This window comes from Netta rufina, assembly GCF_964035555.1.
Source record: "Netta rufina genome assembly, chromosome: 17".
In the NCBI taxonomy this organism is placed as follows: Eukaryota; Metazoa; Chordata; class Aves; order Anseriformes; family Anatidae; genus Netta; species Netta rufina.
In genome coordinates this window covers 12,113,614-12,141,121 of record NC_140141.1, presented here as the reverse complement: position 1 = coordinate 12,141,121, position 27,508 = coordinate 12,113,614, and the positions used below count along the sequence as shown (strand labels likewise).

The 27,508-nt window shown below is 58.9% G+C and overlaps 1 protein-coding gene across 14 annotated transcripts in view; it reads right to left on the bottom strand.

Annotated features, from left to right (window-relative positions):
* Positions 1-27,508, bottom strand: part of NCOR2 (nuclear receptor corepressor 2) — a 221,957-nt gene that overhangs the window by 61,537 nt on the left and 132,912 nt on the right. For 8 of the 14 annotated variants that reach the window (XM_084297100.1, XM_084297101.1, XM_084297103.1 and 5 more), the window contains 6 exons: positions 25,534-25,600; positions 20,950-21,137; positions 19,705-19,801; positions 17,294-17,472; positions 14,291-14,345; positions 12,340-12,438 (listed from right to left, as the gene is read on the bottom strand). In XM_084297100.1, the coding sequence (XP_084153226.1) occupies positions 12,340-12,438; positions 14,291-14,345; positions 17,294-17,472; positions 19,705-19,801; positions 20,950-21,137; positions 25,534-25,600 (685 nt within the window). The remainder of the gene's footprint in view (positions 1-12,339; positions 12,439-14,290; positions 14,346-17,293; positions 17,473-19,704; positions 19,802-20,949; positions 21,138-25,533; positions 25,601-27,508) is intronic. The other 6 variants (XM_084297111.1, XM_084297102.1, XM_084297105.1 and 3 more) reach the window with 3 other exon arrangements.

Genomic DNA, 27,508 nt, shown 5'->3' with positions numbered 1-27,508 from the left:
GGTTCCCCTGACCTCCCTTCCCTCTGGCGACCAGCAAACGAGAGGAATTCCATAGAGGAGTAAAAATTAGAGACGGAAATGATTTATTAAAACCCTCCTGCTCCTGGCTAATGCAGGGCTGCTTGCTGCAGTAAATCCACCCGGCTCACCCAGCCCCTTCCCAAGCAGCAGCAGCGCTCCCCCCAGCCCCCAGAAAGGGCTCGGCGACGTCAGAGGGGGGAAATTGGCTTTTAAAGGGGATTTATCAGCACAAGCCTGATCCCAGGTAGCCACGCAGGCATTTGGGAAGTGCTGTGCTGATGAGGTGTGCCCCGTCCCGTGAGCCTGTCCCCACTCCACGATGCTCGAGCTCGTGGCTGCCTCCAGCAGCGGCTTCCCCCGCAGCAGCCGCGCTCAGCGTGAGCTCAACCCTCAGCCCCAAAGGGCTGCTGCTAAAATTAGAAGCACGGAGCCGTCAAAAAGGGCTCCAGAGCATTTCAACAAGCAGGATTCTTATTCTTCCAGGCCCCAGCTCAATGCAAGCCCTTAAAGCAGGCACGCCGTGCTGCCATCAGCTGAGACCCCGGGGGCTTTCAGCTCCCCCCAGCCCCTGCAGCACCTCCTGGCCAGCAGTGCCCGAGCTGCACCCACCCGCACCCCACTGTGCCCCGGGGGCGACTCCACAGGGTGCAAGGCACCGGGAGGGCTGGGATGAGCACTTGGGTGCTGAGGATCTTCCAGCACCCATAAATCTCTGATGCTTTGGGACCGGGCTGGCTGCTGAGGCGTGCGGAGCAGCTAAACCCCGCTCAGTGCTTTGTAGGATCAGTGTCAGCATCGGCCGGCGTGCTGGGGGGGCTGCGAGGGCAGCACCTGCGAGCACAGAGCCCAGGGATGCAACCGAGAGCCTGGGGACACCGAACTCCCCGAGCAGGGCAGGGATTTCCCCAAGGCAGGAGGTTTTCCAAGTGCGTGGCTTAAAGGATTGAACCCAGCAAACTGGCTGAGACCGGCACCAGATCTGACGTGCCGGGTGCTGCCCCAAAAACCTGCAGAGAAGCTCGGGGGCAGTCGGCAGAAGCCTCGCTGTGACTCGGAGGCTGGCGAGCCCACACGGGCTGCAGGGGAGCAAGGGGTGCCCGTCACATGCGCTGCCCTGAACTCCCTGACTCCTCTGAGTCACGCCGCGGGTCGGCGGTGAACCCTGCACGGGTTCAGCCCAGACACAGGGCCACGAGGGGACGGCGGGGACTTGCCCCGGTGGCCCAGGGCTGGGTGGGCTGTGTGGGGAGAGCACGGGGCTTTGGGGCAGGCTGTGCTGTCACCACCCATGCTCCTTCCCTTCACCGAGTGCCCCGATCGGTTCTACTGCTGCTGGTGCTTCCACTGCTCCTCCACGACTGTTTTCTTCTGGGGGAGGAGGGGAACCGTGCAGCCCTGAGACACCAGCTCCATGGGGTGAGGAATAGCCCTCAGCACCAAGCTGCCCCTACACACTCGTGGGGCACTTTGCCTGTCCTAAGCCCCTGCAAAACACTTAGCCCGAAAAAAATCCCCAGGGCCACAAACCAAGGACAAGACAGCGAGGAAACAGGGCACTGCTGGAGAGGTTTCCCCACCCAGAAGCAGGAACAAGAGCATCACGCTCAGAGGGGCAGGTGCCTGTCCACAACCCTGCGCCCTACAAACACCATCCACCAGCAGCCGGCCCTATTCCTCCGGCCTTAAACCAGCCCCTGCCCCGGCAGCAGGCTCACGGGGGCTCCTCGGGGAAGCTCCGTTATCATTTCATCTCGTCTCGGCACTCGCTGGAGGCAGCGGGCTGTAACCCCGAGCAGCGATCGCAGCTCTTCCCCATAGTAACGGGCTGGGATCGCGGCGATGCTAATGAGCTCCCCGCGCCAACCTGCAGGCACGGGGCTGCGAGAGGCAGGGAGAGGCACGAGCAGCCCTGGAGGCTCGTGCCCCGACGCACACACCTCTCAGGATGGCACCAGCTGAGCTCCATCCTGCCCAGGAGCTGCAGAGCCCCCTGGCCCAGCTGCAGGGGATGGATGTGTGGCGTGGGGCTGCCAGTCCCGCCGTGTTTCCCCATTTCCTGGCTTCATCCCATGGAGGTTTCAAACTGAAGGTGGTGGGACACCAAACCAGCGCTCCTAGCACCGCAGAGGAGCATTTTAATCCACGGATGCCCTCTAGTGATTGCCCTGGGCCGGCCGGGGCATGGTGCCCGATGCCAGGAGTGACATCTCACAGGGCAGAAATGCTGCGTGGGTGCAATGCCCCGCGTGCCTGCGCTCTCCTGCGTGCCCCAAAGGCACAGAGCAGGCGGCGCTGTCACCCCCAGGCCCCGCTGGGGAAAACTGCTCCACCAGGAGCTGCATTTTCTCCTTCCTTGCTGAGGTTTGCGGGGCTGATGGCAGCCCAGGCCCACCCACGCTACGTCCTCTACCTCCAACCTCCCACCGCACGGTGTCGGAGCCTGGCACAGCACCGGGAGCTGCTGGGCACGGGGGAAACCACAGCCAGGAGCCAGGCCCCCGCCGGCCGGTCCCCAACCCTGCCCGGCACCGGGCTGCCCCCGTGGCGCACGGGGAGGCTATTCTTAGCTCTGGACACGGACCAGCTCTGCATGATTCAAGGGACGGGACGCCATCCCGAAGCGTGACGGGCCAGGAAATGCTTCCCCAATTACCAGATGATGTTTCCTTCTGATTCACACTGCCCCAGTTAGAGGTGGACCGGCAGGTGGGCCGGCTCTTATCGGGAAAAAAAAGAGGGCCAGGACTGAAACTGCTCCACTCTAGCAAGTTCGAGCCTCCCTCCAGCGACAGCCCTGTCCCCCCAAGTGCAGGAGGAAGAGCAGGCCCCCACTCCCTGCCTCCTGCAGAAGGCTGAGGGATGTGCCCGAGGTCTGGGAAGAAGCCTGTGGCAGAGCAGGGCCGTCCCCTCCCGTCCCTCCCTTCCAGGTCAAGTGTTCTCTGTGCTGCCGGACCGCCCTTCCTCCCCAGCATCGCTGCTGTTTGTTTTTGCTGCCAACACATCCTGTTTATTTAAAAAGGCCCCGGGACAAATCGCATGCGGGACGCGTGAGCGAGAGGCCGATCCTGCTCCGAGCCCCGGGGTGCGAGCCCGCGGAGCCGTGCTGCCTCCCTCCCGGAGCGAACGCCGTGCTCCGGCACGAGCTGCTCCCTAATTACAAACATCTGCTCACCTCTACCCCAATTCCCCAGCGGCCCCGGAGCAGCTGGAGAGGAGCTGAGCGCTGCCAGCCCCGCCGGGAGCAGCGTGTGCGCCTCCAGCCGCCCCCTGGCCGGGGCCGCGGGCAGGCAGGCACGCTCGCGCCCACCCACCCAAGGCCACGGAGCGATGCGGGGCTGGCTCGCGGAAATCCGCTCGCCCTAGCCAGCCACCCCCGTCGGACTGGCACGTCGTGCCCAAGCACGTTTTCTGGGAACACCGGCTTGCAGGTAGGTCCCGGCCACCGAAGCGTTGGCCCCACCGAGAAGCGCCCAACTCGCCGCGCGCCCCCCGGCAGCGCTCGTCACCCCCCCCTACCCCCCTTCCCCAGCCACAAGGCCCTGGGTCTGGCAGGGAAAAAGCCACGGCGAGGAAGAGGTGCAGCTCCTCCCACTCTGTTTACTTCCTCCGCTCAGGCACTGCCTGCTTCTGGCAGGACAGGAGGGCAGCAGGAGGTGGGAAGCAGCTCCCCACCTTCGCCCTCCCCAGCTCCGCCGGAGACGCCCTGGGACAGAGACGGGGGAATCCAGCCAGAAACCGGCCAGAAACGCCTTCCCGACCCACAACACGCCCCCTCCGGCTCCCCGAGCTCCCCACCACACGCTCAGCACCCCCCCCAAGCCCCTCGTTCCCCCCGGCGCTCACCTCTTTGGCCCCAGGCTCCCGCGAGCGGCCGGTCCCCGACAGCCCCATCGCCGGCTCCCGGCCCCTGCTCACCGCCCAGCCATCCGGGCTCGCTGCGCCTTACGTTCTCCAGCTCTGAAGGCTTCCTGACGATTTGCATAGTTAAGCCGTAAACTAACCACAACATTCCTCTTATGATTTTGCAATCTGCTGGAATAACGTGGTCGCTCTAAGTCGAGTCGATGAATCATCATCTATAAACCACAGCTCTCGTCACCGGGGCTCTCAGTGCTGGCTGCAGCCAGCGTGATTAATCTGCGAGGATGCCAAGCCGAACCTACGGCGCAGGGCTATTTATTTTCCAAACTTCTAAGCCTCTGGAGAGCCACTGCTCCTGCCTTCCCCGTCCCCTTCATGAGAGACACACGGGGCTGTGGCAGGGGGACAGGGACAGTGCCAGAGCCAGGCGCAGGCACCTCGCTGCCCCTGGAGCATCCCGGAGCTCGCTCCTGGCCCCGCACACCTTGCACCTGAGGCACCCGCTCTCCTCCAAAGTCATGGGGATGCTTGGGGTGCTTCTCACCCCATGCTTCGTAGCTCCAGCAGAGCAAACCAAGGCTCAGCTGCATCCCCAGCACTCATGCTCGCAGGGAGGGGGACAGGGATGGCCATCCAGGGATGGATGAGCTCACTCCTGGCCAGCTCCTCCTGTCTGGCCACGCCGTGTGCTGGTGGATGTGCAGGTGGGGGACTGGCAGGCTGACAGCACCGTGAGTCCTGAGAGCTGGCTGGAGGTGCTGCCTCCTCTCTCTCCCCCCAGGTTTTGAGGGATGCCATTTGGGAGGTGGGTCACGTCACCTCCAGCCCCGTGCCTAAAGCCACCTCCTCCTGCTTGCTCCTCACAGCAGCAGGAAGCAAATCGCCATCCCTAATGCCAGCTGCACAGAGCCGTGTGTGCCAGGACTGCCCCGTGGGCCACCTTGGTTCCTTACCTCTCCAACTCATCCCAGGCATCGCAGCGATGAGCTCTGAGACTTTTACTCAAAGGTGACTTTCCTGCCATTGCCACCAGCTCGCTCTGAGCCTCCTGCAGCAGCCTGGAGACGTGCGCCAACACTCTCCCCACCCACACTGCAGCCAAACCTGCCTTGACGGGGAATTTGGGTAGAGCCGTGCCCTGCCAGCCACGTGGGGCCAAGCCCCCTCCCCGCCTGCAGACCTCAGACCCCTCGGCCGTGCCTCCTCCCACGTACGGGTGCTGGTGCCTCCCTTCTCCCGTGGGTGACCTCAGACTCACGGCATTTACGGCGCTCTCCTGGTGCGCTCGGCTGCGCAGCACGCTCAGGCCGAGGTCACCGCACGCGATCAGGGAGTCGCAAATTAAAACCAGCTCGAGATAAGCCAAGGCAAAAGGCCCGTGTTTGGCTGGCCCAGGAATGCTTGGGGTTTGCTTTACTGCTCTCCCCCTCCCTGTGCATCCTTCCATTTGCTTTCACGCTCTCCCCATACCCAGCACCCCCTGAGCGCCCTGCCGAAGCGCGGCCACCACCCTGAGCACCCGCAGCACCAGCCACCACCAGGCAGCTGCCCAGGCTCCTGAGCCCCCCCCGAGCATCCTTCCACCTCTGCCAGCCCCACAGCAGAGGCTCGAGCCCGTCTGCCCCTGAGGTTTGATCCCACCCAGCCGCTACAAACAGCACCTCCCGACGCCCTCCCTGCAGGGAGCTCGCAGACAGGCTGGATGGAGCGCGCAGGCGGGAGGGCTTATAAATATATAAATATATATATATATATATATCTATGCATCACGTAAGCGACTCCCAAGGCCCAAAGCCTCTGATCTGACAGTCTGGAATGCCTCAGTCCTCGCTGCCACCCACAGCCACGGAGCCTGGCTTCTCACGACCGCGCGCAGCACCCTCCGCTCATGGGAGAAACCACAAATCAAAACAAGCCGCTGCCAAAACACGGAGGGGAGGAAGGAGGGCTGCTGGCTACTCTGCTTTGATCGCTCCCAGCCCAGGCTCGGGCTTGATGCTGTTGGCTGTAGAAGCAAGTCAGAGAACAGAGGGCCAGGCTGGGATTTGATAAGGAAGATGATAGAGAGCGCGGGGCTCGCTCGGTTTGGAAGGCTCCCAGTAGGGAGTGTGGGGCAGCCCCGGTGCCGTGCTGCTTCTCTGCTCCATGCAACCACTGCTCAGCACCAGACAGCACTGGGCACAGCACAGATGAAGCACTGGGACCAGTAGGGTTGGGGCCGTGCACCTGGGTGTGGGCTCTCCACACTGGAAGCCTCTCGGGCACGTGCCTCCCAACCTTCCTACCGCACCGGGATCCTGCTCCAGCGTGGAAGCGATTTTACAGGACCCTGCTCGAGCGATCCCTCCTTAAATCACCGAGGGCTTTTCCATAAGAGGAAATGTTTCTTTTCTGGGTCACTGCTGAGTTTTTTGAAAAGTGATTTGACTGCTTACGAAGGGAAAATGACCCGAGGGGGAAGAGAGCACAACATTTGGAAGTGGTGAAGACGAGCCCCGCTCCGTCCCAGGCAGGGAACACGTGTTTTCTCTTCCCTGCGGTTTGCTTTGCCACACTCTGCCCTGCTGCCAGGCTCCAGCTCTCCGCCGGCTGCTTTCCGGCTCCGCAGGGACCCCCCCCAGCACGGTGCAAACAGGGGCAGGGGCTGGGGAAGAAGCTGCTGGGCCCCACACACACGCACCGGGGCGAAGAAAGCCCTCCGGGATTTTCAGCTGTGCCCGTTTCAGAAAGCACCGCAGCCACGCCGTGACCTGCCTCCCTGTTTTGGCTCCAAGCCACGCATGGTTCCCAGTCAAAACTGGATCCCGACTGTAAATAAAACAACTTATCCCCAGATCCGTTCCCTGTCCGAGACCCACGAGGAGGACGCTGTGTTCCCCAGGCAGCTCCCGGCCCCCTGCAGCCCCCAGCACTACTCACGTGAGCGCAGGCGCCGTGGGGCACTCGCCCAGGGGCTGCATGGACCTGCAGCCGCAGAAACACCGGTCCGAGCGCGGGGTGAGCTGGCGTGGGGCTTCACGTGGCTCCTACGCAGCTGTTTTATTATTGCTGAGATGTAATTAAGCTGCACGGAAGAGCCCAGACATCGTGGCCGCGTGGTCCATCAGCAGCTGGTGCTTGGGCAGCCCGTGCCGGTGCCACCAGGATGGAGTGGCCGCATCCCCGCGTCCCGGCACAGCCTGCGAGGCTGCCGCGGGGTCCGGGACCCAAGCAGGGATCCTCCCGCAGCACCACGTCCTTGGGTTCTTTTCCCAAATATGGCCACGGAGTTCTGGTGTGATCACCCCCAAAATGCAGCTGGGATTCCAGGAATGTGAGTTCCCATTGTGTTTGCCCGCCTGCGCTGTCTGGAGGGGCGGCAGGGCTGCGGGAAGGCTGCGACTGCCTCGTACCGGGGACACGACACCTTATGGGGAGTGACCAGGGATGGGATTCTGGAGCATCAGGAGCCCAAATGGGAAGAAATCTTCACCACTGCCCTGCTGCCATGGCCAGAACAGCATCAGCCTGAACACGGCCACACCTCACACCGTGCCTACCTCCTCTGCATGTCCCCTGCTCAGAAGAAGCACGCGATGGGCATCAGACCCCAGAAAAAGCCCCGAGCCCTTGCTTGCACTCCAACGCGCTGAGCTGTAGGAAGAGCACGAGGGACAGGCTGTTCTCCCAGAAAAAGACACTTTCCTTAACCAAAACCGGCTTCTTCCAGGGCTCCACCACTTCCAAGTGTCCTCCAGCATGACCCTTGCCTTCACTACAGGACTGAGTTTTGGAGCACAAGGTTTTGGAGCACATCTGAGGTTTCTGGAGGTTAGGTGGTCTTGTTTGGGTTTATTTTGGCTACGAGGAGATATGGTTTTAAAGTGTGAGCACCTGCACCTGGCAGCACACACAAGCTCCCAAGGGATAAATGCTCTACAAGATGTTTCTCTCCACAAGACCACAGCTCGACCAGGACCATGGCATCCATCCAGGTTCAACGACTTCTCATGGGTCCTTCACCCCCAGCCAAGCCTGGGGAATTTTTCCAGCCCTCCTTGGCCACCAGCAGTGCTGTCAGACTGCAAACCTGTCCGGATACCGAGCCAAATTCAATCCCCTCCAAAAATCCCAAATCAACAAGATCTAGTGGGTTGTTGCTTTAACACAGATGCGTTCCCAAAGAGCTGGCAGAGCCCAAAGTCCACGTGGCTGCCAAAATCCCGGTGCCCTGCTCAGGCCCAGAAGCAGCTGGGGGGTCCCAGGAGTGCAGTAACGGCACCCACAGGCTCTGCTCTGCACCTCCTGCAGCCGGTGCCTGAGAAATCAGCCCCATAAGGAAAAGAAATTTGGGTTGTGCCTGAGCAGCTTGAATCAGTGTGCATGGTGCGGGACGGGGCGGAGAATGGGGCTGTGCAGCCTCGCCACAGCATCCCAGCGGCGCGGTGTGAAACCATACCCCAGCACCAAAATCCCAGCCCTACAAACTGCTCCTGTATGGGGCACGTTGCAGCCACAAACCTGCAACCCTACCACTGCTCTGATCATCCCGGTGCTGCTTAAAGACAGTGCAGGAGCCCGGCGCACACAATAAATGCCCACGGGATAATTTATCGGTATTTGTGGCAGCGAAGGCTACTGGTCACATCCAGGAACGTTTCTGCGTGCTGTGCTGCATTATTAAAGCAGCATTTTATGACAAACATCTCCGCTGGTCTGAAAGAGAACTTGTCAAACCCTTGGCGTTAACAAGGAGCTGCTCCCCGGATTGATGAAAATCGAATGCTTCCCAGAAATAAACACCCAGCACTCGACTCGTTAGCCGGTGCGGTTAACGGAGCGAGGGTCCGTGCAGGATTTACAGCTTGGGATGCAGCTCGCTGAGCTCCAGGCCTGCTCCTGGCACAGGGAGAAGAAGAGGCAGCGGGATGAGCCCTGTCTGCAGTGCAGCGCCCCGGGGCCGGATCCTTCGGAGCCCGCCTGGCAGGCTGAGCCTCTGCCAGCAGGGCAAGCCGTGCCGCCACGCACCGTGTTTACGCTAAAAAACTGAAGGGCTTGTTTATAAAAACCCGGGCTCGGGCTGTTTATCCTCACCAGCGTGTGGGGATGGGAACAGTTTGCGTTCGGGGGAGGGCGGGCCAGCCGTCGGTACAGATAATTCGATTTGGTTTTTGGCAGGGGGCACGGAAGAAGGAGGGGGGGGTGCCTGGGAAAGCTGTCAGCCCCGGCAGGGGAGCGCGTCGCTGCCCGGCCGCTCACGCTGCGGGGCACGGGAGCTGCCGAGCCGCTGGTGGAGCCGGGGGGCTGCGTGGGGGTCCGGCCCCTCGGGTGGGATCCTGCTCCAGAAGCAGCGCCGGGCGAATCCTCGAAAGCGTCAGCGTTACCGGCCGGGTGATGTCCCGCTCGCCGTGGAAGATGTGAGCGCTGTGTGACGGCACGTCCCGCGGGGCTGCCAGGGTCTGTGTCCTCCTGCCGCCACGCCTGACTTCACCCGGCCCTGAGTCACCCCCGGCACCGCGTGGGGACGGTGGCTTCAACCCCAGGAACCCCCCGGTACCATGGGGGGAACGCCACCGCCGCGTCCTGCTCCATCGCGCGGGCGCGCTGCTCCGAAACGCAGCACGGATTTATTCCGGAATCAAAGCCCCGCACGGGATAACTGCGGTGAAACAGGCACGTTTCCTCCAGCATGGTTTCGGCACAATGCTGGCACTGCTACAGCCGGGCTGAACAGCTTGCCCGACCAGCACGGCACATGGTGATAAGTGCAGCTTCGGTATCAGTGCCCCGCTCCCGGCACAGGATTAGGGGCGTTAACCAAGAGACGCTCCCTGAAATACCCGAAAGAGCGACTGCCACAGCCCCCCCAGGAACCACATCCACACAAGGGGTAGCGCTGCGCAGCTTTCATTACACGATGATGCTAATTTATGCTTCTTACTGCACACTGAGTGTTGGATCAGATCATTTTTACCATGACTCAAACTTTTTTCCCTTCAATGAGAAACGCCACGCTTGGAAGCGATTACTTTTAGCACCGATTCCCTCCTCTCGGGGTTAAATGACATTTTTCCTCCCCGAATGCGGAGGATTATTTTAGAAAGGCTCCTCAGCTCAGCTCGGGAGCCGGAGCATTGTGCATAATGATGCCTCGGATGCGTGCGCCTTTCATTCATTCGCTCAAGGGGAGGCAGCGCCGGGAGCATGCGCCGCGCCTTGGACCGGGAGCCTGCTTGTTTTTATGACAAACTGGAAGCAGAATCATGTGAAGTCCCCGCTCTTGGCAGGAGAATTTGAGCAATAAGTAGCAGCTTTATGAGGAATATCCTTTGCCAGGGGACCATCAGCCAGGGAGCAATGGGATCCTTGTTTTTTAATGTACTTTTAATAAGGAGGCCACAATGATAATCCTGACACCAGAGCAGCTTCGTTTCTACTTGCCATTATCCCCGCTTTTCTCTCAAGCTCCCCGCAGCCTCCAGGAGCAAAGAAGACCACCAAGCTCTCCGTGAGAAAAGCAGCAGGACAACGACACAGGGCCACTCGTGAAGCGCTCTGTGTCGGACCCCAGCTGCTCCTCTCACCCCACAACGCGCACGGCTCCCCCCCCTGCACTAAATCCATGAATCCCACCTCTGGCGTTTAACCACAGCTGGGATTAGGTCCTCGCCGTCCAGCTCAGCAGACGGCCCCACAACTGGCTGAAGTGGCACGGTGAGGAGGGACCTGGCAGGGGACACGAGGCCGAGGTGCAGGGTGATTTTTCCTTCACGAGCAGCGATGTTCTGCTCGAGCTCTGCTCCACCAGCACTGCAGTCAGCTCACCTTGGGGCCCAGCAGTTGCCACCTCTTAACGACCAACAAATTTTGCCGTCCCTTAATTGCTAAAGCAGGCCTGCCTTTCGTTACGCCCGATGCAGGATGCACCAAGTCCCTGCTTCCTAAACGAGGCTCCCGGTGGCAGCCCACGACCTCTCCACCGCCCCCGTTGGACTGGACTCACAAGCAAGGGGAAGCATCCCAGGAAATTCTCCGGCCGGAGCTAATTTGGGTACTTGGAAAAGGCAAAATGCAAGCAGTACCTGCTGAGAGCAGGACCGGCGGGTCCGTGGCCACAGGGCTGGTGCAGAGCGGGGCGGCAGATTGCCTCTCTCCCTCCACACTTGTTCCTTGCTCAACTTAACGTCGGAGCCAGAATGAGCTGTGCTAAATGTCTCCACTGCTAACAAGAAACAAATGTGGCCTCATGTTCTAGTTGCTGTGATCTAACAAAACAGACCATGGTAAACACTATAAAAATGTACTGGAGGGAACCACCCTGTGTTTGCTGGGAGAGGGACTGGATAATCTAATAGGGTTTTATCCATCTCTAATGTCTCTGAAAAAAAGAAGGGAAAATTGGGCCCCGTCCATGACATTCGTCATGTGCGAACTATTCTGATGGCTTAATGCTGCAGAAATCAAATTGGAGCACGGCTACCTATCTGCCTCCCAATCAGCATCTCGACCCAAGTGCTGCTTTTTATGGCCATGCAGCACGAGGAGCTGCTGATGTCAGCGGTGGTACGGGACAGGCCAGTTTTTCCGTGCCTATCCCCACGTTTTCCAGAGATCCCCCGTGCCATCACCTCGCTCTCCTCACTCTGTGGATCATCGTTCACTTCACCAACCTGGGGGCTCACCAGGGGATCTCCCTCTGTCTGTGAGCATCTGCTGGGACAGGGCTCCTGCCCTCAGCGCTCATCTTGGCACCTCGGTCTCAGCAGCAACACTGCCAAGGTCACGTCTCGTTCCACATCTAGGCCATGTAACTGCAAGGGTTGATCCATCACCTACCCCCAGGCACCTCGTGTTATCTGAGGGACCTGCCTGGCCCTCAGCCGGCACGCCAAACGGGTTTTGGGTCTCCTCTAGCTTCAGCACCAAACCTGCCAGCCCCCGAGAGACCTCAGACACCCTCTGGCATTTCAGATGGCTTTGCAGACCCCTGCTCAGCGGCCAGAAGTCACCCAGGCCATTCCCCTCCCGTCCTGATACCAGTAGAAGAACCTCGGGCAGTCCCTGGCAGGCAGGAGCAGCCCTGCCCAGCACACAGCCCAGCACCGTCCCGCTGGCACGCCGACAGCAGAGGGGAGAGGGGAACTGCTCGGTTCTCAGACAGGACCAACATCTCCTCCGGGCAGGCTGCACAGGCCACCCCGGGTGACTCCTGACGCGTGGCCAGGTTTTCTGCATTCGCTCCAACCCCTTTTTTCAAGGGTTTGCTTTTTAAAGCTACCGTGACCTTGGCATGGGGACGGACAGACATCAACCGACAGAAAACAGCGTGTTCCGAAAAGCTCACACAGAGCAAAATCACGGCCCCGCCGCAGCCTGTAACCGCTCACGGGGCGGGGTGGGGATGCTCGGCCATAAAGTGCCACCGAGAAGCTGCAGCAGAGACAACGTTTCCATGCATTTTTTTGCTCCGGCTCTTACCTGGCTCTTCCCCCGCCGCCGGTAATTCCTTCTCACAAGGTTCTTGTAGTTCTCATTCTTCTTGGTCAGGTAGTAATACAGGACGCAGTCCGCCACCGTCTGCAAGGACACGGGGAGTCAGGGTGTGGAAGGACCTGGCCCCTCGGTGGCAGCGTTCAGACCCTGCAGCTCTCAGCCCCCCTGCCACCCCCGAGGCTCTGCAGCCACAGCAGGCTGCCCTCCGCGTCCCTACAGCAGCCCTTTTGGGGTGCTGGGGTGGGCTGTGCCCGCTGGAAGAAGGGGACGAAGCACATTGCCCCTGGTATAACATAAAATAAAAAAAAAAAAGGGGGAGCTTCCAAGTGACAAAGCGGGGCCCTTCCCACAAGCGTGCCGGCTCGGAGGTGGGGATGCAGAACAATGAGCACCCTGTGTGCGAAGCAGAGCGCGGGGCCACCCCGGGGCAGGGGGCAGGGCTGACCCCAGATGACTGTGGCAACTAAAAGCAGAACAAGGAGAGCTGCCTGTCACCCTCTGTTGTGGTTATGCCCCGCACAAGCTGCCACGCGGCTGTCAGCCAGCATTACTTCCAGCCACCGAGCTCGCTGGCTGGAGAGCACCCGGCTTCCTCGCCAAACACCCCGCACGCTCCCGAGCCCCAGATCCCACAGCCAGCTCCGGTCCTGGGGTGGGAAACCAGCAGCTACGGCTGGGACACGGCTCTGCTCCTGGGCAGCAGCACGGAGCTGGACATAAAGGACAAAATCCCTGTGCCAATTCCTTCCCTTACCGACGTGGGCACCTGAATTGTGCCTTGGCACGGGGGTCAGCGGGTGTGCAAACAGAAATAACCCCACAGACCCCACAGCTGCATGCACCCAGGCACGGGGTGCTGCCAAGTGCTCCCAGCCTGCCCCTGTAGGAGAGGTCCAGGCTGCACGGGGCTGCACTTTCCCCATCCCTATACAAAGAGTGGAACCATGTGCAACAACAGATTGTAACTTTTAAAGCGTTAATTGGATCTCTTTCTAATCTAGCCCTGATTACACACACACACACACACACACAAACAAAAACTTACAGTCATCTGTTCCAAGGGCTAAGATCACTATTTTTTTTTTTTTAATGCAATTTAAAAATCTATTAATTCATTACATTGAGCCATACTTTGCATCTCTCTCCAACGGGATAATGGATGTGTTCTGTATCATAATTACAGCCTGATTTACAAACGAGTACAAATAAAATTAGAAGACATTTTACAGCTTGGAACACAGACTGGATTGTGAGCATCATCCAAGTCCCACCACTTTCGGCTTTAACAAGTGAGAGAGGCTGAAAAGAGCCTGGTGTCTTACAGCATGAATGGCAACAGAAGGTTGCTGCTGCCGCACGGCTTGCTTGCTGCTTTGGACAGGGAAGTTGAGCTCCTACAAATGATCTCCCCAGCCTGATTCGTGCAGGATCAGAGAGCAATTGAAGCTGGAAAGGACCTCGCAGGCCACTGGGCCCAGCCCCCTGAAAGCAGAGGGCTCCCCCCAACCCAGCAGATGCTGGGAGGATGAAACATGGTGTGAGATGGGCAAAGGATGCGGGTGACCACAAGACCCGGGGCAGACAAGGGCTGCTTGCTCAGGAGAGCACCCGGCCCATCTGTGCTTCCAGGCTGGGTCTGTCCAGGCCTTGCCCGTATGGGCTGTCCCACAGCAGGTACCTGGCCTCGCTCAGAGCAGGAGCAGAGCCGTGCTCTTCCTTCAGATCTCTTTTCCAAACCTTTCTGCCCAATGAACAGCATGAAGGAGGTGTCACCCCACCCTCAGGATCCCTCCCTGGGGCGAGGAGGGGACCCCCAGGGCCCTGAGCCACCGCCACCGAGGGGCCAAGGATCTCTGCTGGCTGCTCCAGCACCAAAGGAGGTGTGAGTGAGAAGAGGCAGTGTGAAAAAAAGTTAAAGCCTTAATGAGAGGCTTACCTTCCTGTCCAGAAAGGAGGCGATAAGGCCGAAGTTCTTCGGGTGCTGCATGAACCTGCGGGAGCAGAGGGACAGGGTTAGTGTGAGCCCTGCCTGCTGTGTGGCCTTGCCCTGTGCGCCCGGAGCAGCGAGGCCAGCTCCTCGGGGGACCTGAGCGTTTAAGAAAATATTTGCCTGCTGCTCAGCTTCCCAGAAAGACAGAGATTTTAAATCTAGCCCAAGAGAGCCGTGGCTCCAACAGGCAGATGTTCAGTGCAGGTTGGGGGTGGCAGTGCCCGACAGCTGCCTGTCACCCCGCTCGGTCCCACGGCCACCCAGACCCGTCCCGAGGGCAGGGTGGGCGCAGAGCAGGATGGCAGAGGATGTGCTGCAGCTGGGATGAGAGGTGGGAAGATGTGGAGAGCAGCTTGGCTCCTCCAGCCCTGCAGGCAATCCCCCAGGCTGCTGGCTGAGGTCTCTCCTCCTCCCTTTGCTGCTCAGCCCCGATGCCAAAGCCACTGCCAGGGATCCAGGCTGGGTCCGAGGGCTTGGCCTGGCTGATTCCAGCCCAGCACGACACGGGAGGCATCACCCATGCTCCAGCACCCTTCCTGATGCAGGACCTCGTCCCTGCAGCAGCCAGCACAAGGCTTTTGTGGGTGACGATGAGGAGTGGGGGGGACGTGGGAGCGCGGAGGGCAGCCATGGGAGCGGGATTTGTCGCTGGGACTCCAGACTCCGTCCCACGTCCAGCTGCAGCCTTTCTTTCATCAAGTGTTTTGAAGGGCAGAACTTATCCAAATATAACACAGACACCCATGGGAGATCCCCCAAGCCATGTGACTAAGTAAGTATGTGGATGAAAAAGAAAAAAACAGAAATGCTAGGAAAAAAAAAAAAGAAAAAAGGACCCGGGCTGCTCAGACAGACTGGGATCACCCCACAGATCCTACGTGTCGTGCTGTGTTTGGCACAAACCAGGGGCTGAGCAAGGGATGAGGTTCTCATGGCCATGTTCACCATGACAATAACACAGATCAGAGGGCAACCCTGTGTTTTCTTGCCAGGTCAGGATGCTGCAACTCACAATGCCCAATACCATGGGGACACGGTGCTGGCTTGGGTTAAGGGGTCCCACAGCCACTGCTGCTGCTCTCCTGGAAAACCATGGTCTGCCTGGGATCAGGCCAGTGACGTGCTTACACAAAGACCTGAAATGCTGCCTGGCAGGAAATAAATCAGAACCTTCCCTATGGTTGTGGTTTTGATGGTTAAACTGGGTTCAGGGCTGGAGCTTGCAGGCCGTGCAATGCCTAGCTGCTTTCTCTGTGACCAGGGCTGCACAAAAGCCCACGCCAGGTTTTCAAGGGCTGAGGATGCTGCCTCTGAGCCACCACCACGGAGAGCACAACCCACGCTCACCTCAAAAACCCAGGCCAGCACCCAAGGTAGCTCAGCTCTCCGCGCACTGGGCTCAGGGGAAGGAGCTGGGGCAGCCCTCCTTGGGCCTTGCTTATGGCTCCCAAGTGCCCATCTCCACAAATGAGTTTTGTGAGAGCCCCAAAACCCTTCTGCATTCATGCCTTGAGCTCCGCATCACCCACAGCGATGACACAGAAACCACCGTGCACAGCAGGACGCAAGAGCTGGGTGTGGATCCTTCCAGCCCCATTAGCCAGGCATGGCCCCTCCATTAAAGAGCGAGTAATTAGCCTTTGCGTCATTTGCGTGCAAGCCTCGCTGTTTGGAGTGTCACATTTTAAGGGTAATTAGCAATGAGGGCTCTCCTCTACAATAGGCTTGGAGCTGTTTTGCTTGTTTTGTTCAGTTTTGGTCCGTCCCGACAATGACTTATTCTGGCTGCAAGCAGGGGCTGTCGCGGGCAGGGGAAGGGAAGGGAAGGAGACTTTCTGGCACGGAGTGGCTTTCGGTGTCAGCGCTCCCCCCTCGGTCACCTGGGTGGCTTCCTGGGCTCTTGCTGGGTGCCGTGGATCATCTAAATTACACACCGGATGGCCACCAGCACCTCGTGATCAGAGCTGTGCCCAAACACGCAGCCCGCCCGCCACACCTAACGCACTGCAACCTCCCGGGGAAGCGCCTGCTCCGTGTGTCCAGCAGAGCTCATCCTGCTGCAGGCTCAACTCCAGCTCGGTTTTTAAGGACACCTATAGCACACTGGGGGCACCCAGTACACCCCAGTGCATTGTGCAACTGGTGTGAGGTGAGGGGGAGGCTGGATGTGGGGCTGAGCTGGGACCCGCGCTCGGCTGGCAGCGCCACGATACCCTGGGATCAGAAATCCCCAAAGCAATCCCAGTCGTTAGAGCCAAGCTGTTCTCAAGCACTGCTTGCAAACAGGAGCAAACAATGCAGAGAGAGTTTGCTGCACTCTCTGGTGTGGGAATGCAGCCATGGAAACAGCAGCTGGTGGCAAATCCTACAGGCAGCGGGACGGTGCTGAGGGAAAGCACCGGATGGAGGCTGAAACCTGAGTGGGCTGCGTGGCTTTGTTTGATGTTGGCAGCCCCGAGAATCCCCCTGGACGTGCAGGTAATCCAAAAATACCACACTGCACGCAGCTCTGAGTTTTTCTGGCTCTGAACTTGAACTGGCTGATACAACAGGGGGAGTGGAAACACAAAAACTTTGAGCCTTCTCCCTGCTGGGAGCAGCAGCTTCCCAGATCTCTACAGGGAGCAGGCAGAGCGAAATCACAGGGGCACGAACACACCAAATGGATGCAAAGGCCTGGTGGGCAGGTTTGTGTCCACCTGCATCACCCTACCCCGGGTCCAAAGCGAACAGAGCGACAGAGGCTGCACCACAGCACGAGCTTCTGTCTTCACACCGGGTCCCCGGGTGCGAGATGAATCCTCTGGGAACTCACCCAGGGCACTGGGGCTGCTCTCTGCAACCACCACGCGCTGCCTCAGCAGCCTGGGGCCACGGCCAAAGGCAGGGCACGGGTCACATCCTGCAGCTCCCGAGGGCTACACGGAGATGTCTGCGGGCTGCACTCACTTTTCGCGGAAGGTCTCCTTCTCCTGCTCGCTCCACATGTTCATCACCTGCCGGTCCTTGTAGACCTTCATGGGGTCGTCCATCAGGCCGTTCATGTTGATGAATTTCATGCGCTGCTGGTCAGCGTCGTAGAGCATGGGCGGGATGACGGCGAGCTGGCGCATCTGCTTCTCCAGGTTCTGGGGGGAAAAGCAGAGAGAACAGCTGGTCAGCACCACGGGCCCGCGGGGACCGCAGGGGACAGATGTTCGAGAGGGAAGGACAGGAGGAGGAACGGGAGAACTGAAAAGCAAGCGCTAGGCAGCTTTAGTGCTGGAGTAATTGTAAATTAAACGCTGAAAGAGGCTATTGCCATCAGCCAGGAAGCAATTAATCTTTCTTTTTTGGAATAAAAGGCTTTAAAGACGCGGGGTGGAAATGCCTGACTTAAGGAAAACAGCTCCTATCCGCAACGAGAGACGAGTCAAAGCAGCAGAGGCGCAGGGAGCAGACATCACACCCACGGCCACGTGGAGGTTCAGTCCCCTCTGAGCCGCCCGGTCAGCGGGTCAGCCCTGCAAAGCCTTCTGAAGGGTGCGCAGAGGGAGGAGACCTTTTTCTGACCCCCAGGAAACCCCCCAGGATGCCTCCCAGCACAGTCTCTGCCTTTCCTCCCTCCGTTCAACCTGAAGTGTCTCTGAGCCACCCCAGACCCCCAAAGCTCCGTTTCCACGTGCTCCGGGTTGCCCCCGGGGGTCAGGTTCCCATCGCTGACAGCATCGATCCCCCGTGAGCTCCCACCCCTCTCCTGCCAGCTGTGCAGCTGCTCTCCCACCACCCGGCCACCTCCTCCTGCCACATGAGCAGATCGGATGTCGCTGTGACGGGGCTGCGATTCCTTTCTTTCCTGCTAGCAGCACACCCCGGCACACAACCTGACACCCGTGGCTCCATCCAGCTCCAGCACTAAGCCCGGAGCCCAGGCTGCACGCCAGCACGGACTGGGCACACTGGTTTCCTCAGCTATGTCCAACATGGTGGCCAAATGACGTCTCACTTGTGCTGTCCCCTACCTGAACGCTGGCTCTGCCCCTCCAGGTCTTTTGGCACAAATCCCCAATGTGGGGACGAAGAGAAACCCTCATCACCCTCTTCTTTTTGCTCTCAGCACCGTAACCCCGAGTCCCCCCTGCCACCCGGGATGGCAGTGGTGACATAAATCCCAGCCGTTGACCCGGGAAGGCCAGGTCCCAAATGTGTTATTTTAATTCACAGCGAGATGTTGGTTCCCTGCAGAACACTGCCCAACCCTCCCTGCAAGCTGCCAAACTCAGCCCTCTGCTTGCCTGCTGGGACCAAGCACCCAACTGCAGGACACGGAGGTGCAGGACAGACCCCACTCAACCACCTCCTCCTGAAACGCTGCCCTCAGCGTGGACACAGACACTTCTGCTCGTTTTGTCACGCTCCTCACCCTCACTGGGACTCCTTCCCTTTAGCCATGGGCAGCTCGGGATGCGCTGGGGGTGCAGGCTCATCACACAGCTCACGGCGGGCAGCCCACCCGTGGTCCTCTGCGGGATGTGCGGGGGCACAGAGCTGGCCCCTGCCCCCTGCATCCTTCAGTCTCATGATGGAAGCTCTTCAAACCTCCTCTGAGCAAAGCAAAGGGAAGCCTCCGGGCTTAGCCGAAGGTCAGAGAGGAATTTAGCAGCACGTGCTGTGCATGAGGCCAAAGGCAGCCACTCAACGCTCCCCCTGGCCACCTCCACTGCAGCGTGACACCTCCCCCTGCTCCTCAGCCCCACGCCTTCCCTGGGGTTGCCTGAACTTGCTACCAGCAAGCTGCCTGCAGCCTGGCGCCGTGCACAGGCAGCAAACATCTCAGCTAGTGCCGGGCAATGGCTGCTCTCCCCTCCCGAGCGCGAAGCCATTCACTGCAGCTGGCCTCTGTGCCAAGTGAGTGGAACCCTTGTGAAACCAGATCCAAAACGAAGCCAAGGTCACGGGGATGTTTCAAGATGAATGGAGCACTCCCAGAAGATGTGGGCCAACTGGCTCACGTACAAACCATTCATTCCATAGGATTCCCCTGTGTCAGGCTGCACAGCCCATTCAGAACACAAGGAAACAGAAAATCCCCTCTGCCCCTCAGCCAGGGCACTGGCTCCCTTCCCTTCCTACCTCCACCTGCAGTTGGAAGCAAGAGCAGTGAGGTGTTTGTGGGGTGCTCAGGGTCTGATGTCCCTAAGGGGCAGTCACACACCACTAACTCCTACCTACTGGCCACCAGCTAGTAGGGAAGCCTGCCCACCTTGGAGCTGGTGGGATTTGGCATCTGATTTCACCGTGGGGCCTGGTGCTACTCCTCCTGGCCTTCCTGGACAAGAGCAGAGCGGGAGGTAAAGAGGAGGAGAAGGGAAGAGCCTCACCTCTTGTTCCGAGAGCCCATCAATGATTTCTGACACCTCGTGTTCGCTGCGCGCAGCCGACATGGAGAGCCCTCCGCTGCCCCTCTGTCCTACCCTGCTGGGAGAGGGCAAGGAACATTCAGAAACTGGTGCTCTGCTCGGTGCCGTGCTCCACACCAAACACCCCCCGTGCCCCTGGTTCCTCACCTGTGCCATCAGCCACCTCCTGCATGGCTACCACGGGACATTTCACACCCAACCAGGCCCTCCCACCGTATTTTCTCGTGCCCACTTCATCGCCCCACAGCACAGCACAAAGGTGCCAGTGCCAGGACTGAGCAACCAGCACTGTGCTGCCGTGTCTGGTTTGCAAATGCTGCAGGAAATCAAGGTCAGCCAGCAGCATCTACTTCCCATCCTGGATCGCCCGACGTAACAACCACGTGTCCCAAACAATTCAAACTTTTCTCATTAAGCAGGTACAAATTTAAAACAATTGTCAGTACCATTTGTCCCCTTCTCTTTGAGATAAAATAAAGCCACGAATTAGGAACTCTTCACGCATCCAGCTGCTTGCGGGGCACAAGGCAGTGATGGACACAAGCAGCTGGATTCTGCACAGCAGGTGTCCCTGGGCTGGAGTGGGAAGGACGGGGAGTTTTCAGCAAGAAGGGTGGGGATCACAAAACTGCAGCTCCTGGCAGGAAACAACGTGACCTCAGCTGTGCTTTCAGTGAGGAGGAGAAAATGGAGAGGGGGGACAGCAGAGACAGGGACACCCCTTTCAGGGAGACGCTGCTCCTTTCATAGCATCTGCAGTCGTTCCTATAACCTCTGCAGATGTTTCTTCCTCCTGCCCACGCTCCCATCAAAGCACGAGCGTGTTTCAAATCCCTGACATGACCAAATCCATCTGCAAGCCTCGTACATCGTCATTTGGGCTTAGCAATGAGGAACTAATTAGTGCCATCCCAGTCAGGTGGCCAGAAAAGGGAGCTGCCTCTGTGCTCTGCTGCAGCCAGCCGGGAAATCAGCAGCCAGGGGAGCGGGCAGCCACATTCCTGACATTTTTCCTCCTGCTGGAGCTGCGTGGAGCCGCCCTGGGGAAAAAGCAGCGAGTGACTTGTCTGCTGGCTCCTGCACTTGGTGCATCCTGGAGATATGGGAGCAGAAGGGGAGAAATGGGACTGACAGCCATCCCAGCCCGTCCTCCCGCCGACAAACAAAAGAGAAAGGCTGTCCGATACCGGCCCAGCCCCTTCCTACCGCTTCTCCTCTAACCTCTGCATGCGCTCTTGCAGTTCCCGCTGCTTCCGGATCTCTGGGAATTGCTTCTCATAGTATTCCCGCACTTTGCTCTCCTTGGCACGGCGCCGCGGGTTATTTTCGATGCGCTCCACTTTCTTTTCCCAGGCCTCCATCAGCTGGTCATAGCGCTGGCAAAACTTCTGTTCCTGGAAGGGCAGAGCGAGAGGGAGGTCAGGAGATGTGCCTGGAGAGGGCAGCTCCTCAAAGCCCTTCCCTCGATGGCTGAGCGTGAGTCACAGTGCCGGGAGAACCGCGGGTTAGCAGGACACGGACACGCTCCGGGGGCAGATGGGCAGCACAGCCCATCGGGTGCCCTCAGGCTTTTCCCTCCCAAGCCCAAGATTTTTGGTAAAAACAAAAGCGTGACTTCGCTCACCCACCACCCCTTCTGCTGAGCATCCTCCGACACCCTGAGTGCTTGATTCAGCAGCCAGAGCCCCAGGGAAACTCCTCTGCAGCTCCACTACGGGCTGCTCCCGAGTCCACGGAGCTGAGCTCCACACATCTCAGCAGATGGACGAGGAGCTCGAGCACAGCACAGCTTGCTGTTCCCAACGCACTGGGCGCAGGCACACTGAGGGCTGTGCTCCCAGAGGCACTGTGCTCAGACTCATCCTCACCGGCTGGAGGTTTGGGAAGAAAAAGCTTTTAAATGTGCACGGAACCCTCCTGCTGCAGTCAGTGAGACAAGGCGATTTCACGGCACTAAGGATTAGCTCTCAGATGCTAATGTGTGGTTTAATATTATTACTAGCAACGTCGTTGGGATGCGGCACGTGCCCGGCATGGCCCCGTCCTTATTACTATCATCAGAGCTCACACGATGCCTTCTGCATTATCACCGCTTCCAAACACTTACAGCAAAACGCTCTGGGTGGGTTGGAGACCTCTGATGCCAGATAAAAACCACCAAGGTACTGCGGTGCGGGGGCAAGGCGGTGGTGAGAAACAGACCCCAAAGATCTGGGCTTCCTGGCAAGGACGTGTGTCCAGGCTGCAAGCAGGGTGTGCGCACACCGCACGCCCGCAGCACCGCGGCTCCGAAGGCACCCGCCTCGACTTCCCCGACGTCAGGCAGTGACAGAGCTGTCATTTAGGAGACGCCACCTCCTCCCCTGGCCACAGCTCGCCGTGCCGGGGAGAGGTTTTGCAGTGGCAGCACGGACGGGCAACCCCTGCCACCCACGCACAGCAGCGCTGGCACTCAGCGGCACGGCGCGGTGGCAGCCAGCCCTCGGCCGCGGTGCCCTCGGTTCCTGCACCCCACACGCCAACCACGCTCCTCCCCAGGGGTTTTTGGGGGGCAGCCAGGTACCCAGAGCTTTAAAATCCTGTTTGCAGCACGAACTGAGCCTTCCTGCACCGCCAGCCGAGGTGGCCTCGAGCTGCTCTGCCTTGCTCTGTCCGGCCTGAGTGCCCGAGGTGCCTGCAGTGCCGTGCCCCCGCCCCGTGCCACGAGGGACGCTCACATGAAAGCAGCTGGGCAACCAGAGGGGATTTTAAGGTTTCGTTCTGAGCGAAGCAAGTGCCTTGCAGGCCCCAAATCAGGAAGCGAAAGCAGATGGCGCTTTGCAAAATAATCAATGGCAAACCCCAGGTTGCCTCCCTCCCCCTGCACTACTGAGCTGAGTCCGCGGGCTGGTTTCAGGAGCTGCCGGCGCGTTAGTCACCGCGGCAGCACCGGGGCGAATCGAGATTTCAAAGAAATAAAACTCATCTCTCGCCGCCACCATCCTACGGCTGGAGGGAAGTCCGGTGCCACAGGACTTCCCAGATGCACCCTGCTCTCGTCTCACTCTCTTAGCAACCAGAAAAAAAAAAAAAAAAAAAAAAAAAGAACAAGAAAAAAAAAAAAGCAGGGTGAGGTAAAACCCACCAAAAGGATGGAAACGCCCAGTTTCAGCCCAGGAGGCAGCTGGGTGACCCCGAGCCAAGTGGATTTGTTGTGCCACGGCCCCAGGCACCAGCAGCAACAACTGGTGCTGCTCCCATCCTGGCTCATGGGCTCAGCCCAAGCATCCTGGGCCTGGCTGTGGCCCAAGCAGACCCATCCCGTGATCCTACAGCCTCCTGGGGGCAGTTCTCAGGGCACTCAGGACATTCAAAGCACCTCCAAACCCTGGGGTGATGCACACTGACCCTCTCCCCCCAGATAAATTAATTCCCGCAGCACAGGGGAATCGCAGCTGCTGCGTTTTCACCCTTCCCGAAGCGATGCCGTCTCGGCCCGATGACAAACGAGAGCTCCCATCCTGCCAGCACTGCTGCAGCCTCTCGCTTTCGGAGCATCGCGTTTGGGAAGAGGATAAAAATACCCCGCAGGGTTTACCGAGCTGGGGCGCCGGGAGGCAGCTGGTGGCCGGGAGCCAGCCTTGCTCCGGCCCCACAGAACCTGGGGACGCCGAGTTCACCCAGGACAAGGGCTCGGGGAGGGTTTATTTTAGCTTCCTTGATGCAATTTGTTATTCAGAGGCCCCTTACAGCACTCTGTCCCCAGGTTTTCACAGCTCTAGCACCAGGAGAGGCTCCTGGGTCAGGCACTTCAGGAGCAGGAGCACCTAACCCTTCTCCAAGCATCCTCCGAGCCAGCGTGTCCACTCCCCCAAAAAAAAACGCCTGCGCCGGCTCCTGGCCTCGGTGCTCCCTCTCCTCTCCTTCCCGGCTCATCCTCCCACCAGCCTCTCCATCCCACGAGCGGTGGCGAGCCAAATGGGACCTGCCACGCTGAGCTAAAAGCGGGTGAGTAGTAACGCTGCCGTAGCAGCTGAAGGCAGGCTGCAGGCTGCGCCAAGCCCTCCCGCAGCCCACGCGCCCGCAGCTCCTCGGTGGGGAGGAGAAGAGCGAGGGTGGCAGGAGGAGCTGCTCCAATCCTGCACCAGCCCCACCGTTCGGCTTCCCCGCTTGATGGAGATAAACCTTCTGCGGCCAGAAGGGCTCCCTTTGCCCTGCTCTCTCTGCAGCATCACCTCTTTGGTAGGAAATAAAAAGCTTTTGCTGCGCCGACCCTGGTGGAGCAGGAGGAATCCCTGCGGGCTCCTCCAAGGGGGCTCTCGTGGCCGAACCCAAAGGTGTGCTCAGCCCCTGCTCCAGCTGGCCCCGGGCAGTGGCAAGGCAGCAGCAAGGGCAAGAGCCAGCAAGGAAGGCTGGCACGTCGATGGGCTTTGCTAAAAATAGGGCCCGCTACAAAATAGGCAGAAAAATAGCTAAGCACACCCGTTCTGCAAACAGCATCAGCAAATGTGTGCGCTCTGCAAATTCAGCAACCTTCTGTTGCCTGTTTTGTAGAATAGGCAAAACGCTTCCCTAAACTGAAAAATCCCCTTTCAAGGACACTGAATAAACCGGCTGGCAGAAATTCACCTATTTTGCATGACAGGCGACTTGACTGCAGGCCGTATTTCAGGAACCGTGCTCCTGCAGCCTAACTAAACCTTTCCCCCCAGCTCCTTGATATTCACAACAGCCTCAGTCCAGCTTCAGCACAGCTCCCGTTTGGTTCCCTTCTGGTTGCAGTAAAGGACAGCCAGCTCTGCCCCGAGGAAGGGGACACCGACCCCCTGCCCACCACTGCAGAAGCCGTCAGCTGTGGCAGGAGAGGTCCCGGAGCGGTGCTGGAGAAACCAGCACCAAAGGAAATCCTCCAACCCGCAGCATTTGCACCTCCAGACCCTGATGCTGATACCTGAGTCCGACCCAGTACATACACACATCGGGAAGCGGTGCTGGCACCTTGCAGGTGAACCCAAAGCTCTGCGTGGCGAGCTGAATCACTCTCCGTGCTCGGAAACAGCGAGACACCACAAAATCCACCCCGCGCTTCCCAGTTAGGGTTGTTGGTTGCTTCTGGCATTTCCCCTCCTTCGTGCAGCACAACCAGCCAGCTGCTTTCGGCTTCCAGCTCCCGCTGGCAGCAGGCAACCGGCAGCACCGAAAGCAGCAATTCTGTAAATCCCACTTGAACTTTCTCCTCTCATCGCTAGGGTCCTGGAACAGCGCTCTGAAGTCTCCTACCAACACCCACCTTCCCCCTGACACAACCAAAAACCCCCTCCTGGAAGGATGCTGGAAGCGATCTTGCAGGCAAGGCTGTCCAGAAATGACCTGCCCAGGGCCCGGTTTTGTTCTGAACCACAAATTCCTAGAACATCGCTCGGTGACCAGAGGCAGCTCAGCCTCCTGAGCGTTTATCAGAAGCGGAGCCAGCTTCTTTCACCAATCTCTCAGGGTTCAACTACTCACAAAACAGACATTTACCCTAGGAAAAGTCACTCTGAGATCGCTGCGCTCCCCCGTGATGGAGCCAACCCCGTGTGCGTGCTCCGCGCGGGGTGCTCGTGGAGGGAGGTGCTGCACGCAGCAGGGCCGGGGACCTCTCCTTTACATCCGAGTTGCTGTTAGCATCAGAGATGCCACGGCAAGGAAAAAGACAAAGCAGCAGACAAAGTGCTCAGCGGGTCTCTGCTGGAAAAATCCCTTTCCTTTCTGACATACTGAATTACGCTGCTTTATACTCAGAAAGCAGGGTACGCAGGAATCACTTACCCACTGCTTGCGAGCATGATTTCTCCTCTTAAAGTACAAAATTAACTTTTTCCGCATTGCCTGGTTTCTGCAAGAGAAAAAAAAAAAAAGATGAGATCTGGTTAATGAGTGGGCTAAAATTCGACGCCTGGCATTCCCAGCTCACCCAGGAGGTCACAAAGCCGCTTCCACCTTAGCTTCGAGCCAAACCAACGTCAGAGCAGCGAGCGCGGTTATCTGGGGACCTTGCGCCAGCTTTATGGAAAGATCAACAAACTCTCGAACACGAGGAGCACCGACCACGTCTGCTGGCGAAACCAGGACCAAGGTTGAGAGCTAAGCTCATAAAATCCCAATTCTGCTACCAGTTACCGTGCGCTCAGCACGGATCAGAGTCCCACCAGCACCAGGTGGCCGTCGCACGCCACCCAGGGCAGGGGCACGAAGGCTGGGACGTGAGGGCGATGCCTTCTCCCTGCCTCGACCTCAGGAAAACAACTTTTCCCTCCTGCTTCCTCCTGTGCACGAGCTTACAAAGGCTAACGGGGCATCGGCGAAGCAACACAGACACACACACACACCCCAGGGTTATTCACCCCGGGCACCGCCGTGCTGATAGGGAGGCCGGGTTGCAGCAGTGCTGGCAGCTCGTATCTCCTGACCTCTTGCTTTCTTGGAGCCGTGCCTAACAAAGCTGCAAACAAACCAGCCAGGAAAGTCCGGCCACTTGCAGAAGTGTGACCTCAAGAGAGAAACCAGCCGCTACGACCACAACCGAGCCGGCGTCTGCCCAGACACCTCCTCGGTTTCTTCTTCTTTCTGCTTTTTCAAGTTAGCACGAAACGCTCTTGCAGAAGAGAAACACCCACCGAAGCAGCGAGGTGCTGGAGAAGCTGCAGGAGCTCCGAGAGGCTGCACGAAACCGAGAGCTGAGCTGGTGCAGTTGTTCCTGTTACAGTCACAGCAATAAAATCTCTAGGTTAAAGGTAGGGAGCGGGGACAAAGGAGTTTCCTGAAGTCTTTCCTCCGGATTAGAGGCAGAGCTGCAGCGTGTAATTACTGGCCAGGAGCTTAGCAGCATCACGCAGGCACGTTCTGCGGGATTTAGCACAACGAAAACACACCCTCACCGACCCCTCAGTTCCCTCCCTGGCCGGGAACAAAAAGCACCCTCCTCTCCCCCTACATCCCTAAACACAGCCTCCACGATCTGTTGAGCAAGGGCTTGGACAGCAAACCTCGTCCTCCCATTCCATTTCAGAAATCAAAGGGGCATTGATCATCGGGGGGGGGAAAGCTAATAAACCCTCAGACGGGCACGCTCTGCCTCTGCTCTTTTTCGCCGGTACGCTTACAAAGGACCCACTGTTGCTCCAGGCTGCACTGCAAAGATCAGAGGCCACCTCATTAGGCATATTAACAAATATCACTGCCAAGGGCTGCTTCTCCCTGCTGGATCACACAATGCCACTGTCTTTTGTCTCTGTCTGGGCGGCACCATCCTCCGAGGAGCCGCAGAGCGGCTTGGCAGGCGAGGGGCTGAGCGAAACCTCACTGCTGAGCTCTGGGAGAACGGCAATCGCTTGCCCTAAACACTTAGGGAAACTGAGGCACCCGCAGGCTCTCCTCCCCTGGCTCCTCGCGTGCTCCCGTGTCCTGTTGTGCCCGGCGAGATTTCTCCTCTGCCTCCAGCGCTGCGCGGTGCCGCAGCGGGCAGCCGGCCCTTCTGCAGGGACCCGGCTGATGGATTTCGTTCCAAGGCTTTGGTTCTGCGTGAGAAAGCTCCAACAGGAGACCGTGCCCAAAAGACACATTCCCATTGTTTGCTTGTTTATTCCAGCTCCGATGGAAACTCTGCTGGAGCGATGCTCCTGGCGGTAACTTGGGCACAGCCCTGGGCTGACTCCTGAGATGTGCCTCCCTCCTGGGCTCCTGTCAACTCTGGGTACTAAAACAGCCTGAAGCATGAAAAAATTGACAACCAAAAGGCAAACTA